Raw genomic sequence first — 19,540 nt, 5'->3', positions numbered from 1 at the left:
TGGGATGTAGGAAGCTGCCTCGTACGGAGTCAGACCCTTGTTGCATCTCGCTCAGTATTGTCTACTCTGACGGGCAGCAGCTTCTCCGAGGTTGCGGGCAGGAGTCTCTCTCAGCTCTGTCTTGGAGACGCTGCCAGGGAGGGAACTGGGGACAGTCAGCATGCAAGCCCTGGGGTGGACTACTTTCAGGACATCCTAAAACGCATGACAGGAAATGTCCACTGACATGCCCCAGTTCCTTCCAAATGGCCACGGAATGCGTGGCATTTCTGAATGGCCAACAGCCATTTGGAAGGAGGGGGGTGCATTTCAGAGGGCATTTCCTGTCATTCATTTAAGTACATCCCCTAGCGTGTCTACATGATCAGGTGCATGGTGTCGGTCCAGGGGCCTAGGAACATGGGAAGCTGCCTTATACTGAGTCTGACCTTTAGCCCATCTAGCTCAGGATTGTCTACACTGACTGGCAGCAGCTCTCCTAGGTTACAGGCAGGCCTCTGCAGGAGTTGCTGCCAGGGATTGAACCTGGGACCTTCTACATGCCAGCATGCAGATGCTCTTCCACTGAGCCATGCCCCCCTTCAACTAAGGGGAATATCCTACAGTGCTCACATGTAGTCTCCCATCCAAATGCAAACCAAGGCAGACCCTGCTTAGCAAAGGGAAGAATTCTTGCTCAACACTGCAAGACTGGCTCTCCTCCCCCTTGCTGGCGATGCTCTCGGCTACTAGTGGCGTCTTGCAACTCCATTTCCTGCCTCTGAGATAATGCTCCCGCTCTCCCCTCCACAAAGACCCGCAAGTTTTTTTGGGGGGAGTGTGTCCTTGCTAAGTGTTCTCTCCCCCTCCCCATAGAGCAGAAATCCCACTTCTCCCCTTCACTGAATGGTCGTTTCCTGGGGGGGCGGGGGCGCATGGACCCCAAAGGCTTCAACAGCTGACTTCCCCTTGGCAAGTCAGAGGAAACTGGTAGTGCGCTGGGATTTTCTCTGGAAGCAAAAGAGCCCGGCAATTTGATTACTGATGCGATCTGAGCTCACTCAATTATCTCCGTGTGCTTTTCTAATGGACTTCGCGCTCTCCGTGGGCACTTAACAGAGTCAGGGCAAATGTGTCCTCGTTCTTTCTCCTCTGTGTGCAGCAATCTGACGGAGATGTGAGCAGCAAGTGAACACAGCAAAATTTCCTCCTTATCACAGTCTGCTCCCTTTCGTATACGATCCCTTTCGTATACAATCCTTCCCGAATCGCTCATGATTCCTCCGTTCCTCCTCTCTTCTGTTGTGCTTGTTTCTTCCACTTTTCAGCATGCAATGTTGTTTCTAAAGCAAAGTTGCACAACTTCAGCCTTTATCCGTTGGACTACAACTCCCATCATCCTGGATTATTTGCCACTGTGGCTGGGGACTAGTAACAATAAAATCACTAGTCCCTGGTAGAGCCTGATTGAAAAGAACCTGGGTCAGTCACTCAAGCAAAGACACAACAGGGAGTCTCATTTTCTGAAGGGGGGGATTATTCTGATTACATCTATATCTCTCCTTTCTCCCATTGTGTCACCCAAAGAGGTTCCTGGGTAGGGATGTTTTTGAAACATGATTCGGCTTCCGAATCGCTGTACAATCCCCTTAAAACCAAGGGCTTCTGCAGCATTTTTAACACAAAGGAGAGCGGGTCCATCCCTGCTCCTTCTCTGCTCTAGGGATGTGCAACTTGATTCGAATTGAATCTGGGCGATTCGAGTGATTCGAATTTGAATCGAATCACACCTTGAAAGGGCAATTAGATTTGAATTCAAATCAAATTTTCAAAATTAGATTCGAATTCAATTTGAGAGCTGTTTGGCACCTTTGAAAAACTATTCAGGTCCCCTGATTGGTTTGTAAAAAGGCACCAAAACAGGGTTGAGTTTCTTTGAATTCAATTCGAATTTGCATCAAATTTTTGGACCAGATTTGAATTTGATTCAAATCTGAAACAAATTTTTAGAATTTGATTTGAATTCAAAACGAATTGAAACATTTGTTTCATGCACATCTCTGCTCACCTCACCACCACTTCTGGACTGAGGGCACTCCCCCCCCCCCAGCTATCAGCACACTCCCCCAGTTGTCCTACGCAGTGCCGGCACACTTTTTTTAAAAAGCGGTATATAAATCTTCTCCATCTTCTCGCCCGTCCTAACCCTACACCCTAACCACTACACCACACTGGCTCGCTTATAGAACTGACACTTTAGACCGTGAAGAAATGGAGCCCAGAGCCATGGAGAACCCTGGTGGGGAACTTGAAAACAGTTCTGCTCAGCCTTAAAGACTAACTTATTTTTATTGTGGCGCGGAGTTCCACGGGGAAGAGGTGACTTCATCAGATGCATGAGCTGGCGTGGAACCTCAGAGGCGGACGGGGACTTTGGAATCTTCCGGTGAGGAGGCCTGCGTGCCTGAGTCATTGGTGCTGAATTCCGTCACTGGCGTCCCCTCTGGACGCTTGGACATCTGGCCAGAAATGGGAGGAAAGACGAAACATGAGTGACCAAGGGCTGATTGATAAAGGTCCCAACCAGTGTTCCCTGTAACAGGGATTCCCAGCAAGTGTTGACTACAATTCCCATCATCCCCCCCAGCCAAAGACTGTTGCAGCTGGGGATGATGGGAGTTGTAATCAACAGCATCTGGGAATCATTGTTACATGGAACAGTGGAACCAACCCAGAAAGGGGATGGGTGGAATCAAGGCAAAGAGAGTGGGATGTCAAAGTCCGTTTTGCCTGCCTGCTCTGACTGGCAGCTCTCCAGAACTCCAAATAAGGGTCTTTCCCAGCCCTGTCCAGAGATGCTGCCAGGGATTGAACCTGGGACCTTATGAATAAAAAAGCAGGGGCTCTTCCACTGAGCAACGGTGCTTCCATCATGGCATGTATGTCGTTCGTGTGTGTGTTTATCTACTGTGATTTTTATCTGTTTTAGGAACTTTATATTAATATTTTAATATATTAAAAATAATATTATTTTAAATATTATTTTAATAATATTATTAATATAAAATTAATATTTTACATTAGGTTTTAATCTGTACACCGCCTAGAGATTTCTATATTAGGCGGTATAGAAATTCAATGGCGGGGGGGGGACATTGAATGCCTTATACTGCACATCTAAATGGGGTCGCTTTGGTTTTTCGATATTTGTAGACACAGGACAGAGACAGTGGTATATCAATAATGAAAAAAATATTAGTAGTAGGAGTAGTAGAAGTAGTAGTAGTATTTATTAAATAATAATAATAAATCTTAATTTTATTATTGTGTCTAGTGTCAAGGAAACCACGTGAAAAGGGTTCCTCACAGAAAACCACCGAGTGGCAGGATCATTGAAAGTCGCTTGGGCAGAGTCCCTGTTCATTTCCGTCCCAGCAGAGAATGCCCCATAGGGGGAGGGGGGGTGGCATTTGGATTCTCCAGCCCAAGCACCCCCTAGCGTGGATGGATCCCCTACCTGGTCAAACTTCCGGGTGCTGTACACCTCGTTCTTGTTCATGAAGGTCAGTAAGATCCAGTCACAGAGGAAGGAACCCTGGCGAGGGGGTGGGAGAAAGGTGTGCTCAGCACCTGGCAGGAACAGCCCTTTCTGGCCACAAAGCAAAGTCGGGGCTGAGATACTCACCACTCCCACCGAAGTCAGGGCAGTCGCCAAGTTGATGATGGTGGGGATGAGGCTGAATTTCCCAGCCTGCAGAAAAGGGACAGGACCCGTCAGCCTCGAAGCCACAGTGGTGGGGTTGGACTACAACTCCCATCATCCCCAGCCACAATGAGCAAGAGCTGGGGATGAGGGGCACTGTAGTCCATCACGGTGTCCACCTATAACATGACTAGATTCATAAAAGAGCTGTAAACTCTCCGAAACATGCCCACTGCATACCTGGCTGAAAGAAATGAGTCCAAGGAAATATTCCATTGTTCCTATCTGGGGGATCATACTATAAACTTGTGGGAGAAGCGTGGATAAATAGCGCCACACAGTTGCCAACAAAGTATCCAAATGGAAGGTTAAATGGAAGCCCCTGCAAAGTGAGCAAAGAGACAGCTTTCCAAAGTGGTGATTCTCTTGTATTTAGCAGGAGGAGAGCAACTGGCCCTATCCGTCCCCAGCACTGTGGGTGTTGCTGGTGCCTATCTTATGTTTCTTTTTTATACTGTGAGCCGTTTGGGGACAGGGGACCAGCTCATATTTATATTTCTTTATACATACACACACACCCTCTGCTTTGGGAATTTTTGTTGTAAAGCGGTATATAAATATTTGTCATATCTGTAATAAACCCAGAAGGGGAGCCAATTGATCTTGTAATGTCTGCCAGCTGTCTTTTGACTATGAATCAGTCTTCTTCAGTGGCGATTGTTTAAAAAAAGCTTTGCTTCCATTTGTAAACTTCTACTGTGACTTACAAATACTTATATACCACATTTCAACAAAAGTTCCCAAAGCGGTTTACACAGAGATTTAATTAATTAATTAAATGGCTCCCTGTCCCCAAAGGGCTCTCAGTCTAAAAAAGAAACATAAGATCGACACCACCAGCAGCCACTGGAGGGATGCTGTGCTGGGGATGGAGAGAACCAGTTGCGCTTCCCCTGCTAAATACCAGAGAATCTCCACTTTGAAAAGGTGCCTCTGCTCAGTTAGCAGGGAACATCTATCCCACCATGGGGGCGGGAAAGTGGCATACCCTTCGCCCTTCAGGCAGGTGGTGTTGGACTACAATTCCCATGATCCCAGCCACAATGGGTTGATGGGAGCAACAACAGTTGAAAGCCAAGGTGAGGAACCCCTGGCTTAGGGGCTACGGCAAATGTTACCTTTGCGACACAGAATCCACTTCGGTGCAGTCAGCCTGGAGATGTAGCGGTGCACTCACCTGGCCATGCACGATCACGTCAATGCGGATCCCATAGGCCTTGAACAAGGTCCGTGTGCTCTTCCCCTTGCACTTGTAGTACTTGGCAAACCTGCAGCCCAAAGCAGGGGACATGCTGTCACTGGCACCAGCCTTAGGGCTGGCAGGGTTCAGGCCTTAGGAACACAGGAAGCTGCCGTCTACTGAGTCAGACCCTTGGTCTGTCTAGCTCAGTATTGTCTACACAGACTGGCAGCGGCTTCTCCAAGGTTGCAGGCAGAAATCTCTCTGAGCCCTATCTTGGAGATGCTGCCAGGGAGGGAACTGGGAACCTTCTGCTCTTCCCAGAGTGGCTTCATCCCTTAAGGGGAATATCTGGCAGTGCTCACATGTAGTCTCCCACTCAAATGCAAACCAGGGCAGACCCTGCTTAGCTAAGGGGACAAGTCAGGCTTGCGACCGCAAAACCAGCTCTCCTCCTTGGGAGGGAGGCTCTGCTTTCAGAGGGCCATCTTCAGCCCTCAGGGCAAGCAGCCCAATTTCCAGTTGCCCCTCACCTCTTCTTTCCCCTTCTCGATTCGGGATTTGGAATGAGTGGATTTCTGCAGCCCTGCCTAGAGGCATCATTGATAAGCCTGTTCTCCGTGAATTCGTCTAAGCCCCACTCAAAGCCTTTCAAGCTGGTGCTAGGGGTGTGCACAAAACCAGCTGGCCCGGTTGGAGTCCGGACCAGACCCAAACCGGACCAGGCCAGTTTGGTTTTGCCCCTCCCTCGAATCCCCCCTCCTGGTTCGGTTCGGTTCGAGGGGGGTTGTGAATGTTTTTTTTTTAAAAAAATTTACTACTTATTTCCTGGGGGGGGCTTCAACGAGGCCACGGGGGGTGTCTTCAGAGGTTCCCCCCTCCCTCTGCCAACCTCTGTTTTGCCAAAAACTGCCCTGTTTGTGTGTTCTGCAGCCCGTTCTGGGCCTTTCCCGCTAACGGTGGCCGTTTTGGAGGCTGCCACACATGCACAATAGGCCTCTGCATGGCCTGGGTCATGACCACGCAAGGGCCCATTGCGCATGTGCAGCAGCCTCCAAAATGGCCACAGAGAAGGGGGAAAGGCCCGGAACAGGCTGAAGAATGCTCAAACCAGGGTGGTCTTTGGCAAAACACCCTCCCCTGCCCTTCAAGAGATGCCCCCTGCCTTTGAGGCACCCCGCACTGGTTCTGTATACATCCCTAATAAGGGGCTGACTCAAATTCTCCCCTACAGGCAGGCAGGCAGGCAACATCGATACCTGTAATTGTAGCCAGAGGAGGCCTGAGCCCACTTGGGGTCCAGCCTCCGGAAGGAATACCGAGGGTTGCAGTCGGAGTCTGGCAGGTCTAGGTTACAGTTCCAGTTGATGATCACTCCGATCACGCCGCCCTGTGGGAGGAAAGTGAGGGCAGGGTGAGGCCAACGGAGGCCTCCTTCCCAGGATGAAGCACCGCCAATTAGGCAGCCATTGAAAACCACATTTTCAATGTGGCTTCAGCATGGCCTTTTAACTTGTTTAACTCTATTAATCTTTTATTTCACATAGTATCTATTTGATTAACGCCATGAGGCACCCCAAGCAGTAGAGTACTGGAGGGGCAGAGAATAAATATTTCAAATATATATATATATATATATATATATATATATATATATATATATATAAAAATCATCATCATCAACCTTTATTACAGTCATAGACCAGCATAAATAAATAAATAAATAAATAAATAAATAAATATATATATATATATATATATATATATATATATATATATATATATATAAAACTACTGGCTGCATCAGCTTGATGCCCCTTCCTGTGTTTTGGGGTGTATAAGAGATGGTTGTGATTATTTGTGGACTGTTTGGGGGATCTAGATCTGGAGGAAATCGCATAAAGGAAAGGCTTACAATTCGATACTGTCTTAATAGTGTTTAGCATTATTTTAAATCTTAAATTATTGTAATGTTTTTTAACTGTTTTGTTTTGTTTGTATTGTTTTAGTGTAAACAACCCAGAGATATATGCTTTGGTTGGTATACAAATGGAGGGGGAGGGGGGAGGGGGGAGGAGGAGGAGGAGGAATAGGGGAGGAGGAGGAATAGGGGGAGGAGGGGGAGGAGGAGGAGGAGGAAGAGGAGGAGGAGGAAGAGGAATAGGAGGAGGAGCAGGAGGAGGAAGAGGAATAGGAGGAGGAATAGGAGGAATAGGGGGAGGGGGAGGGGAGGAATAGGGGAGGGGGAGGAGCAGTAGGAGGAGGAAGAGGAGGAGGAGGAAAAGGGGAGGAGGAGGAGGAGGCGGAATAGGAGGAGGAGGGAGGAATAGGAGGAGGAGGAATAGGAGGAGGAGGAATAGGAATAGGAGGAGGAGGAGGAGGAGGAGGAATAGGAGGAGGAACAGGAGGAATAGGAGGAGGAGGAGGAGGAAGAGGAGGAGGAGGAAGAGGAATAGGAGGAGGAATAGGAGGAGGAGTTATAGGCGGAGGAACAGGAGGAATAGGAGGAGGAGAAGGAGGAATAGGAAGAAGAGGAGGAATAGGAGGAGGAAGAGGAGGAGGAGGAAGAGGAGGAGGAAGAGGAGGAAGAGGAAGAGGAATAGGAGGAGGAATAGGAGGAGGAGGAATAATAGGAGGAGGAGAAGGAAGAATAGGAGGAGGAAGAGGAGGAAGAGGAAGAGGAGGAGGAAGAGGAGGAGGAGATTAAATAATAATAATAATAATAATAATAATAATTAATAATAATAAAATAAATAGCAGCATTGCCAGCTCTGACTGAAGCTATTCCTGGAGAATCTCCACCGCCCTGGTTTTAGTCCTCAATATTCTTCTCAATATCAAGTCATCAAAGCCTCCTGAAGGCAGCTTTATTCAGAAGTCTTTATTCAGATCCTGATGCTGATTCCGGGAGCCTCCGGGCCAGTCCTGGAAGGCTGGCACACTAAAACTTGTCAATCAATACATCTGCTGAATTCAGCCAATTCTGCAACAGATTTCTGACAGGGAGAACCAACTCTCCAGTGCACGCTCTTCAAGGAAAGCGGACCTTCGAAAGCCTTTCCTGGCTCTTCCTGTCACCTCGGAGAAAAGCATCTGATCCTGGCTGAATGAAGTAACCTCACAGATCCATACGAACATCTCCCTCGGGGTCGCCTCAGTTGCTTCTTCTGTCAATTACTGCCGGGATGGCTGGCAGACCCGGCTTGACTGAAGCAGCGGAGAAGATGTGCTCCGTCCCAGGGGGGCCATGAAAGCAGACTGATGTGGAGAGCGAGGCAATTAAAGGCCAGCCAGCTCCCGGAATTGGCAATAGCAGCGCCCTTGGCTTGGAGAGGCTGTGGACATCAGGGACTTCAGGGGAAGGAAGCAGACAGGAACCCGCAGGCATAGGCTGCCCTGAAGGGGATGAGGGATGCGATCAGCCCTCAGCCCAATGCGTCAAGCTTCAGGTGAAGGCTCTAAACCAGGGCTGCTCAACTTCTGTCCTCCTGCAGAGGTTGGCCTACCATCCCCATAATCCCTGGCTATTGGCCATTGTGGCTGGGGATTATGGGAGCTGTTGTCCAAAAACAGCTGGGGGACTCCAAGTTGAGCAGGCCTGCTCTAAGCAGTGACCAGGAGGAAGGCCATAAAAGGATGCTCCCGGGACACCTGACCTGGACCATATTTCCACTGCAGTCTCACTAAACAGCTCAGGGTCGAAGAGAGGTGCCCCATCCTTACAATAGCCCTGTGAGGTAGATCAGACAGAGGAAATGCAAGTGACTGTGCCAGGCTCACCTACTAAATGTCATGGCTTTATTTTATTTTATTTTGCTTTTTATTTTATTTTTTATTTAGCATATTTCTATATCGCCCCAAACTCACGTCACTGGGTGGTTTACAATAAAACAGCACAGTTTAAAGCAAACAAAACATTTTGAAAACAAGGACAAATTCTGTAAGTCTGATTAAAAGCCCAGGAGAATAAATGCATCTTAACAGCCCTTTTGAAGCCTCCTTAATGGCGCAGCAGGGAAATGACTTGACTAGCAAGTCAGAGGCTGCCGGTTCGAATCCCCGCTGGTATGTTTCCCAGACTATGGGAAACACCTTTATCGGGCAGCAGTGATATAGCAAGATGCTGAAAGGCATCATCTCATACTGCGCGGGGAGAGGCAGTGGTCAACTCCTCCTGTATTCTACCAAAGACAACCACAGGGCTCTGTGGCCGCCAGGAGTCGACACTGACGACAACATACTTTACCTTTTAAGAGCCCTTTTAAAAGCTGTCGGAGATGGGGAGGCTCTTATTTCAGCAGGGAGCACATTCCAAAGTCTTGGGGCAGCATTAGAGAAGGCCAATTCCTGAGTAGCCACCAGAGACGAAATGGTGGCAACTGCAGACGGACCTCCCCAGACGATCTCAACAGGAGGCCAGGGCTCACAATGGAGGTGGTGTTCTTTCAAGTAATAACTGAGGATTTGAACCCAGATGCTTCCTATGCCTCACACCAGGGGTTCTCATCCCAACCTTCGGTCCCCAGATGTTTCTGGACTACAACTCCCATCATCCCCAGACACAACCACCTTTGGCCATTGGGGCCGGGGATGATGACAGTTGTAGTCCAACAACATCTATGGAGGCAAGTCTGAGAACCTCTGGAAAAGCACCAAAGCCTGTAGCCACCCCCACGTTTTGTGGGAGTGAAGGAGGATGCAATGAGGCTTCACCAAGGGATAACCGTTGTGCGATCGATACCTTTTCAGCCAGCTCAGTGAAATTCTCTCCTGCCTGCTCCACGATGAAGCCCAGCTTGAAGATGGGGCAGTAAAGATCGGTGGTCTCATTGAAGGTACAATTCCGCAGGTAGCCATCCTTACTGTCCTTGATGTTGCCCCTAGGGGGAGACAAAGCCAGGATTATGAGAAACACACACGTCCTCTGAAGGCAGGGCCGCATGGCCATTTTGGACCCTGCCGGAGTGGATTGAGAAGAACCAAGTTGACACTGCATAGCTCAAGGGTTTTGGTTGTTGGTAGACTAAAACAGACATTGTGGCTGGGGATGGTGAGAGTTGTAGTTGGGAAAATGAGGTCCTCGGCAAGTGAGGTCAGGAAAATGAGGTCCTTGGCAAGTGAGGTCCTCGGCATAGATGGTGGATTTGCCTCTTGGCCTCATCCAAAGGGTATCCACATAATCAAGTTTTCTGACCTACTGTTGGAACTTCCTTCAACACGGGCTGGCCAGGGACCTTTGCTGGACCACCTCCATACTAGTGCACTGAGCATAAGAACATGAGAACTGCCCTGCTGGATCAGGCCCAAGGCCTATCCAGTCCAGCATCCTATTTTACACAGTGGCCCACCAGATGCCTCTGAGAAGCCCAGGGGTGAAGCTATAATTGAGCAGAGGGATTCAAAGAACTCCAGCTCCTGAGGGGGGCCCCCAGCACGACCCCTCCTATTTTCTTCATTATCTCCCTCACTCCGAGGGGCCACTAGGGAAAGGGGTGAACACAGGCCCTCTCTCTCCTAGCAATGCCCCTGGACAAGCCCACAGGCAAGAGGTGAGGGCATGCCCTCTCTCCTGCTGTTGCTCCCTTGCAACTGGTATTGAGAGGGCATTGTCCCTCTGAGGCTGGAGGGAACCCATAGCCACCAGAGCAGTAGCCATTGATAGACCTGTCCTCCATGAATTTGTCTAAGCCTCTACTGCCTGGACAATGCGGCATTCTTACTTGGAAAAGCGGAAGCGAGGGAAATGGATGTTGTTCTTGATCAGGATGGTAAACTCTGGCGCCATCTTCCCCAATTTCTCGCTAGCAAGAAAAAAAGACCAATATTATTGAACTAAAGCAAGCTGGAAAGTATTGCAGAGAAATTACTTCTCTTCTGTGAGTAATTTATACAGGAAGCATAACTGAGAAATGAGAGTTTGATATTTAGGAATATGAATCAGATGAATATTTCTATACTACTTTTCAACACAGGTTCCCAAAGCAGTCTACATGGATTTAAATAAATAAATAAAATGGTTAAAATAAATAAAATATTTATGACTAACTAGAACAGAGACTAAGAAAACAATCAACAGGCTAACAGTCTCTTATGCAGAGAGAGGGAGAACCTCTCAGTTTGAATGCAAGACAGCAAGTAAGGAGCAGATAAACAAACTGTGACTCCCCCCCCCAAGCCAGTACATAGACACATTCAAACATAGACAAGCTTGCCCCCCCCAAACTGAGACAGTGTCCATGGCAAAAGCCCAACTGAAAGGAACCACACACACACAAACACACCTCAGTGCTGGAGAGCAGACTTAAGTAGGCAGGGCACTTCTTCTCCAGTTTTAAAGAACAGCTCCCTCTGGTTGTTAGACTCAGGGAGTCATCTCTAGCTCAGCACAGACTTTGCACACGGAAATATCCAGGTTCAATCCCTGGGGGATTTTGGGTGTGGAAAAATGTCTCAGAGATAAATATGAGGGATGTGCAATTTGATTCGACCTCGAATCGATTCGGGACAAATTGGGGGGTGATTCAGGGATTCGGCCTCAAATTGAATCCCCCCCAATATTTTTATTATTTATTTATTTATTTATTAGATTTCTATACCGCCCTTCCAAAAGGTCTCAGGGCAATAAAGGGCATGATTTGGGGTTGAGGAGAATCACCCCTGATTTGGATCAAATAAATTTGGGTGATTTGAGCACCATTTTTCCAAGGATTGCTGGTCGATTACTTGAAGCCAGTGAGTAGACTAGCCCTCCCCTCCAGACTGTGTGTGTCAGCCTGCCTTGGAGGACTGGTCTGCCTATGCTATGGACACTTACTATCCTCTCTAATAAAACCCTTGGTGTCCGTCCGTGGACGGACACCAAGGCGTGTGTTTGTGCCTCCCTGGGCTGTTCTGGGCATGCGCGAAGCGCATGCCCAGAACAGAGCAAGGGAGACACGACCGCCAGCACCCGGTGGCCATCTTGGGCGGCCAGAAGCAGCCGTCCCGAAAAATCCGGGTATGTGGCGGCGGGGGGAACTGGCCGAGGCGGCGGCGATGCCGCTGCCGAGGCCTGGCCACGCCACCAAAGCCAGGCAGGGGGGAGAGGTGGCGGGGGAAGCCAGCCGAGGCCTGGCGGCACCACCGGAGCCAGGAAGGAGGAAGAAAAAAATGCTGCCGCGGCCGACGCCAACGACCTACCACCCTCCCTCCCAACTGCCAAGTCCACCTTACCCCGGCCCGTGTCAGTCGGGCGAAGATAGTCCTTAATTTCAGAGGCAGAGAGGAGCTCGCAAGCAGAGCTCCTCTCTCTGCAAAGCCTCTTCCCAAAATGGCGTTTTGGGCACAAAGGATGCTTACTGCGTCCTTTACGTCCATACTGCCAGTTCCGGCAGAGCCTTTGCACAGAGAGGAGCTCTATTTGCAAGCTCCTCTCTGCCTCTGAAATTAAGGACTATCTTTGCCCGACTGACACGGGCCGGGGTAAGGTGGACTCGGCTGTTGGGAGGGAGGGTGGTAGGTCGGTGGCGTCGGCCGCGGCAGCATTTTTTAAAATGATTTCTACGGCCTCCGCTCCACCCCCGGCCTCAGAAAGGTTAAAAAATAAATAAAAACACTTAAAGGCGTGAGAGAAAGCTAGCGCCCGTTATCATAACGGGCTTAAAAATACTAGTTTAAGAATAAAAACCAGCCTTGAACTGGACAAAGGCACATTTAACATGCCATGTAGTTTGACCCAAAGATTTCTTGAAGTGGGTGTCAGCCTAAAAGTACCACATTTAACACCCCTGGAGGAAAGAAAGCACCACTTTTCTCTAGGACTTTTGGATCAAGATCTTCCAGTGAACCTCCTCTGGTAGGAAGACTCCCAAGCCACATCTGAGTAGTGAAACTCCTTCTTCTCCATTGATGAATTCCTGATGTTCTCATTACCTGACCGCCGTTCCATTTTCCACAGGACACCAGGCCATGATCTCACAGGTTTTATCGGTGAGGTTATAGGCAACACAACGCCCTGTCTTTTCTCCTACGGGGAGGGAAAGACAGGCACACAGATGGAAGCGGGTTCTCCCACAGCTCCTGCTGGACTCCGCAGGGCACACTGCAGACAGGAGCTGAGTCTCAATGGCTTGCCTAAGGCACAGGGGGCAACCCAGGGTATTCTTATGCCCCGTGCCTCTGGTGGGGGCATCACCCTCTCAAAAGCAAACTTTGCACACATTGAAAGTGGCAGAGGGGGCAGAGAAAGGAAAGGCTAGGAACATAGGGAGCTGCCTTATACTGAGTCAGACCATTGGTCCATCTAGCTCAGTATTGTGCCTACCCAGACTGGCAGCGGCTTCTCAAAGTTTGCAGGCAGGAATCTCTCTCAGCCCGATCTTGGAGATGCTGCCAGGGAGGGAACTTGAAACCTTCTGCTCTTCCCAGAGCGGCTCCATCCCCTGAGGGGAATATCTTCCAGTGCTCACACTTCTAGTCTCCCTTTCATATGCAACCAGGGAGGACCCTGCTTAGCTAAGGGGACGAGTCAAGCTTGCTACCACAAGACCAGGTCTCCTCTCTGATGTGAAGACACAATTCTCTCATGTGAGGACACAGCAACTCACCGTTCCCCAACATGTCCATCTTGCCCTGGGCACAATTGTGGTCGGAGCTGCACAAAGCGTTCTCCACCCTTGTGGTCTGTGGGGAGCAGAGGCAAGAGTCCAGTGAGAAGGTGGCTTCAGCCAAGCCAGGTAGGTTGCAGCCAGGTCATTTCAGACTCTGGACTGAATGGCCTTATGGGGTCCCCTCCAGTGTACCCTGTAAGAGGGAATCCCAGACGTTGTTGACTACAACTCCCATAATCCCAAGCCAAAGGCTATTGCATCCAGGAATGCTGGGAGTTGTAGTCAACAATATCTGGAAATCCCTCTTACAGGGTACGCTGGTCCTCCTCCTGATCAATACAAGTTCTCAAAGCCATTTACATAGAAAAATAAACAAGGGTTAAATTAAGAGATAAATAAGATGAGAGTGAAGAAGGGGGAGTTTTCTGGCCAGCTCAACTCAAGGTTGGGGCTTAGCGTGAATCTTCCGTTGGGTTTCCACTCCAGTAACACCCATTGGGGGTGAAGCCAGTGCAGATGGGAACTTTGGTCTGATTCGAGCTCTCCTACCTCTGGGCAGGTCTTCTGAGTCTGCGAGGGGGTGACCTGGACGCGGGTGATGATGCTGAACACGCTGCCTCCCTGCAGAGGAGAGAGAGCAGGAGAGAGGAGAAAGGCCCCGATCCACCAGCTTGCTGCGTCGTGAACTGCTCGGTGGCCTCCATGGCCACCTGCCCTTGATTCCGTGAACCCAGCTCTGCCTTTCTGTTCTCCAGTCCGACATGCGCACATTTGCGCAATGGACTATCCTTTCTACCAGTCCTGGGCCAGAATTCTATTGGCTTTTGTGGTCGGATGGTGTGGGGGGGGGGGGCTTTAGATTTTCAGATTGCTTCCTTTGCTACTGTTTCTTTGAAGGGAGCATGATTTGGCTCATTGTGTGGCAGGGTTTGTGCGAGACACCCCACCCCGCTGTAATTCAAGCACTCCCAGGGAACCCGTTAAATCTGTGCAGAACATTTCAAGTCCGTATCCAGGGAGGAGGAGGAGGAGGAGATGATGATGATGATTTACATTTATATCCCACTCTTCCTCCGAGGAGCTCAGAGCGGTGTACGTGGTTATGTTTATCTTCACAACAACCCTGTGAGGTAGGTTAGGCTGAGAGATATGCAACTGGCCCAGAGATTCAAGAAGGAAAGGGAAAGGGAAAGGAAGACAGCTGGAGGGAAACTGAGATGAAAGGAAGGGAGGATAAGGCAGCTGGTTGGATACTGTGGTAGGGGAGAGGGGAGCAGAAGGGCGGGTAAAAGCTGGAGGGAAACTGAGGCAGAGAGAGAGAGAGGAAGGGAGGAGGGAGGGAGGGAAGAGGAAGGGAGGACAGGAAAGAGAGGGAGGGAGGAAGGAGAAAGAAAGAAAGAAAGAAAGAAAGAAAGAAAGAAAGAAAGAAAGAAAGAAAGAAAGAAAGAAAGAAAGAAAGAAAGAAAGAAAGAAAGAAAGAAGAAGCTTGCAGTACCAGTTCACTGCACAGAAGCTCAAAATACAGTACTTTGTTTATCAACAAAAAGGTATTTTGTGTATCAACAGCATACACTCTCTTGGTGTATCTAAGACTCCAATCCAGAGTCGAACCCTTGGCATCGAATCGGACTCCTTTCCAAGTAAGCATGAGCCTGATCCTGAGTCAGAGCAGTACTCCGTCTGGAACAGCACCCTCAGCGGCTCCGCTGGGGTCTTTCCCCAAACACCCCACAGCTCCGGATCAAGCCTGGAGCCCCCCTGTGTCCCATCACACGGCCGTGGTTTTCCAGGCACATGCCACTCCTCTGCCTGGAGAGGGCACTCTCGAGTCCTCACCTCCGGGGGCTTCACATATTCTTCCACATCCCAGACCTTGTGCTCCGAGCGGGTGACACCCTTGACCTTGGTGATGACCGAGCTCTCTGGGCCCGACTCGCTCTCCTGGTAGCCCTTCTGGATGATGAACACGTACCTGCAGAGGGCATAGGAGTATAGGAAACTGCCATATACTGAGTCAGACCATTGGTCTATCTGGCTCAGTATTGCTTACACAGACTGGCAGCGGCTTCTCCAAGGTTGCAGGCTGGAATCTCTCTTAGCCCTTTCTTGGTGATGCTGCCAGGGAGGGAACTTGGAACCCAGTGATTGTTGCTGGTGTCTATCTGATGTTTCTTTTTAGATTGTGAGACCATTGGGGACAGGGTTCCATCTTTTTTTTTTTTTTTTTCCTGTGTAAACCGCCCTGAGCCATTTTTGGAAGGATGGTATAGAAATTGAATGAATGAATGAATAGATGCTCTCCCTAGAGTGGCCCCATTCCCTAAGGGGAATATCTTCCAGTGCTCACGCATGTAGTCTCCCATTCAAATGCAAACCAGGGTGGACCCTGCTTAGCAAAGGGGACCATTCATGTCTGTGACCACAAGACCAGCTCTCCTTCCATAGGACAGGAGGCCCCAAGTCCTGCCGTGTTTAATTTGAAACCCAAAAGCATGTGCCCAGCGCCAGCATGACCAGAAAGCCACACCTTCTCACACAGATGCTTTCCTTCTCAATCCCAGAATTCAGCGGGGAAGCTTCTGTGTGAGACGATGTGGAGGTTGACTGTGATTGGTCACAGCTATCCAGAAGAGGAGGCACTGGTCACATACACACTCTGCATATGCTCACAAAGACTCTTCCAGAGAACCACCCAGTGCTCAAGACTTTAACGAAGGCATAGTGTAGAATGGTCATCTTTGCTGTGTGTTTTTTCAGCCGGTGGCCACTTTGGCAAGAAAAAGCTTCAATGTGAGAGTCATTTCCCAGTGTGCTGACTTCTACCAAGTAATGCACTTTTCTCAGTACTGGGAGGGATTTTCCAGAGAGACAGAGAGTGCTCTCTTAAGAACTCCAGGAGGAAAGTGCTGAGAAGCCCTGGCTAATTGTTGATGGGCCTGTGCGAAGCTGTTCCCATCATGCACTGCTGCCCTCCCTTGGTCCTGTACTGGTGGGGAAAACGGTGCCCTCTTGGGCCCTGACACCATCTTGGAAGGTGTGCATGGAGATCTGGGAAGGGTATCCCTTTCCAGAGCTTTCCTCCTTACTGGATTCCCTTTTAACAAGCATCCCAAACCAGTCGAACCGGGCCGAACCGGTTCTATCCAAAGCGGGCCGAACCGGTTCTATCCGAACCGGGCCGAACCGGTTCTATCCAAAGCGGGCCGAACCGGTTCTATCCGAACTGGGCCGAACCGGTTCTATCCAAAGCGGGCCGAACTGGTTCTATCCGAACTGGGCCGAACCGGTTCTATCCGAACTGGGCCGAACCGGTTCTATCCGAACTGGGCCCAGTTTGGCTCAAATTAAGCCAATCCCCCCTTTTTGGTTGCCTCCGCATGGAGCCAAGGGGGCTGAGCTCGAACCATTTGAATTGAAGATGGTTCTGGTATTCTTCTACCACCAGGGAACAATGTCTGACTATGCTGCCTTTCACGGAGAATTTGTTATTTCCCCCAGAGTAGGATCAGCCAGCAGAATCGTTTATTCAATACGGCCTTATCTTCTGGTAGCAGAAGAGTATCCGCCTCTGGAATAACAAGACTGGGAGATGGCCCAAATTTAACAGAGTGCAAATTACATTAACTCCCCACTTTATACTTTCAGGGTTTAAGCTTCTGGTATTGAACACAGGCTCAAATTAAGCCATTTGGGATATCAGGATAATGTGAAATGGGAACATAGGAGGCTGAAATCTACTGAGTCAGTACATTAGTCTATCTAACCGAGCAGTGTCTGCTCTGACTGGCAGCAACTCTCTAGGGATTCATGGCATAGCAGAGCAGGGAGATCCTTCATCTGGAGGGGGAAATAGGGACTCCCGGCATGCAAAAAACCTCTGTGCTATGGCTCCATCTCCCTAGGAACACAGGAAGCTGCCTTATACCAAGTCAGACCATTGGTCCATCTAGCTCAGTATTGTCTACCCAGACTGGCAGCAGCTTCTCCAAGATTGCAGGCACAAGTCTCTCTCAGCCCTATCTTGGAGATGCTGCCAGGGAGGGAACTTGGAACCTTCTGCTCTTCCCAGAGCAGATCCATCCCCTAAGAGGAATCTCTTCCAGTGCTCACACATCAAGTCTCCCATTCATATGCAACCAGGGTAGACTCTGCTTAGCTAAGGGGACAAGTCCTGCTTGCTACCATAAGACCAGCTCTCCTCTCCCTAATTGTAAAACCCTTTGGATGCTGAGAAATGGCCAGCACATTCCTTGCGGCTGAAGCTGTCCTCTGAGAACCGAACCTCACAACTCCGCTCCATTTCTGTGCAGACTTTTAAACATTTTATGTATTTTAGCCCGGAGAAAAGTGGAGGCGTTTGCAACAATGAGAATGCACAAACAATATATGATGCCTAACTGTGAAATTGTACATTTGGGGTTGTCAAGAAATGTAGAGTTTGTCTTTAAACTATTTTGCAGAGAGGCCATCACTAGACATCCTGGAGCTCATTCACCCCTTTGGTCGCCTCCTCATCACACAATGAGCAAAAAAAACCGAAATAAATCAAAGGCCACCGTTTCGATGGTAAGCTCCTTGAGGGCAAAAATTTGTCTCTTATCCTGACCTTACCTTACTCTAAACAGGACTAGCCATCTAATGTAGCAGCAGAGAAATAACTTAACTAGCAAGCCAGAGGCTGCCTGTTCAAATCCCCACTGGTCTGTTTCCCAGACTATGGGAAGCACCTATATAGGGCAGCAGCGATAGAGGAAGATGCTGAAAGGCGTCATCTCATACTGCATGGGAGGAGGCAATGGTATTGCCCTCCTGTATCCTACCAAAGAAAACCACGTGGCTCTATGGTCACCAAGAGTCCACCCCAACTCAATGGCACATTTTACCTTTACTCTGAACAGGGCCATTTGTATAGCTGGCAATTATATACACATCAATCCATCCACCCATCCTATGTTCCTCTGCAAAAGTCTACACTGGGATCCAGCTAAAGAGATTTGCTTTGCCATCGGAACATAGGAAGCTGCCACATACTGAGTCAGACCCTTAGTCCATCTAGCTCAGTATTGCCTTCACAGACTGGCAGCGGCTTCTCCAAGGTTGCAGGCAGGAGTCTCTCTCTCAGCCCGATCTTGGAGATGTTGCCAGGGAAAGAATTTGGACATTTCTGCATGCAAGCAGGCAGGTGCTCTTCCCAGAGCGGCTCCATCCCCTAAAGGGAATATCTTATAGTGCCCATACATGTCGTCTCCCATCCAAATGCAAACCAGGGGAGAGCCTGCTTAGCAAAGAGGACAATTCATGCTTGCTACCACAAGACCAGCTCTCCTTCCCTTTCCCACCCATCCGCACCCAGGATGTGGGTCTTTCTCTCTCTCTCTCTCTCTCACACACACACACACACACTTACCAAATGAAATAGACCAGGATCAGGAGTTGGACCAGTCTGTAGATGACCCCCAGGGTCCGGTTCTTCACCACAATCACTTTGGGGGTCTCATAGTCCCAAAACTCCCAGAAGTAATCCCAGCAGCCCATGCCCGCCACCCCAACCAGGCAGCAGCAGGACTGGAAGCGAAGGCGGACACACAACCCCCCCAGCGCTCTTCTTCTCCCTAGAGGTGCAGAGGCATGGCCAGAGAGGCTGCGCTGCTCCCCACTCCCTGCCCCTGCCTGCCTGGGTTTATACTGGCATCACGGGTTCCCATCGGTGAGCTCAGCTACAGAGCAAGCCCTGCCCATGGCTTGGCAGTCCAGATCTGCGCCAGAGAAGCCGGACTCAGCCAAGAGCCTCTCCCGCGAGCTCCTGCTCTTGCAAAGAACCAGCCACCTTTGCTTAGAAGCTGGAGGGCTCCTCTGAAGCCAGACAATAGCTGTGCCCATCCCCAGAGCAGTGGCGCCCTCTGTGGACAGAGACCGGCAGTGCACAGTGAGAGAGGAGAGCTGGTCTTGTGGTCGCAAGCATGACTTGTCCCCTTAGCTAAGCAGGGTCCTCCCTGGTTGCATATGAAAGGGAGACTAGAAGTGTGAGCA

General features: G+C 49.6%; 1 protein-coding gene across 1 annotated transcript; it reads right to left on the bottom strand.

Annotated features, from left to right (window-relative positions):
- Window positions 1–2,309: 2,309 nt before the first annotated feature.
- On the bottom strand, window positions 2,310–19,328 carry P2RX2 (purinergic receptor P2X 2). The gene is made up of 12 exons (XM_053280026.1): window positions 18,918–19,328; window positions 15,347–15,482; window positions 14,060–14,131; window positions 13,508–13,583; window positions 12,834–12,927; window positions 10,643–10,723; window positions 9,664–9,802; window positions 6,182–6,312; window positions 4,920–5,010; window positions 3,665–3,730; window positions 3,497–3,574; window positions 2,310–2,498 (listed from the first exon to the last, which is right to left on the bottom strand). The coding sequence occupies exons 1-12, from the start codon at window positions 19,043–19,045 to the stop codon at window positions 2,394–2,396; spliced, it is 1,197 nt and encodes a 398-aa protein (XP_053136001.1). The 5' UTR covers window positions 19,046–19,328; the 3' UTR covers window positions 2,310–2,393.
- Between the last annotated feature and the right edge of the window lie 212 nt (window positions 19,329–19,540).

The sequence above is a fragment of the Hemicordylus capensis genome, chromosome 15, assembly GCF_027244095.1.
Source record: "Hemicordylus capensis ecotype Gifberg chromosome 15, rHemCap1.1.pri, whole genome shotgun sequence".
Lineage (NCBI taxonomy): Eukaryota > Metazoa > Chordata > Lepidosauria > Squamata > Cordylidae > Hemicordylus > Hemicordylus capensis.
The sequence above is the reverse complement of the archived record's forward strand: the minus strand, read 5'-3'. Positions and strand labels throughout refer to the sequence as shown.

Excerpts from the sequence above, each read along its gene's own strand:
- P2RX2 (XM_053280026.1), bottom strand. The coding sequence starts at position 19,045 with ATGGGCTGCTGGGATTACTTCTGGGAGTTTTGGGACTATGAGACCCCC. Across the intron at positions 13,584-14,059 it reads CTCAGAAGACCTGCCCAGAG|ACCACAAGGGTGGAGAACGC; the intron begins GTAGGAGAGCTC and ends TGCTCCCCACAG. Across the intron at positions 3,731-4,919 it reads ACGTGATCGTGCATGGCCAG|GCTGGGAAATTCAGCCTCAT; the intron begins GTGAGTGCACCG and ends CCTTTTCTGCAG.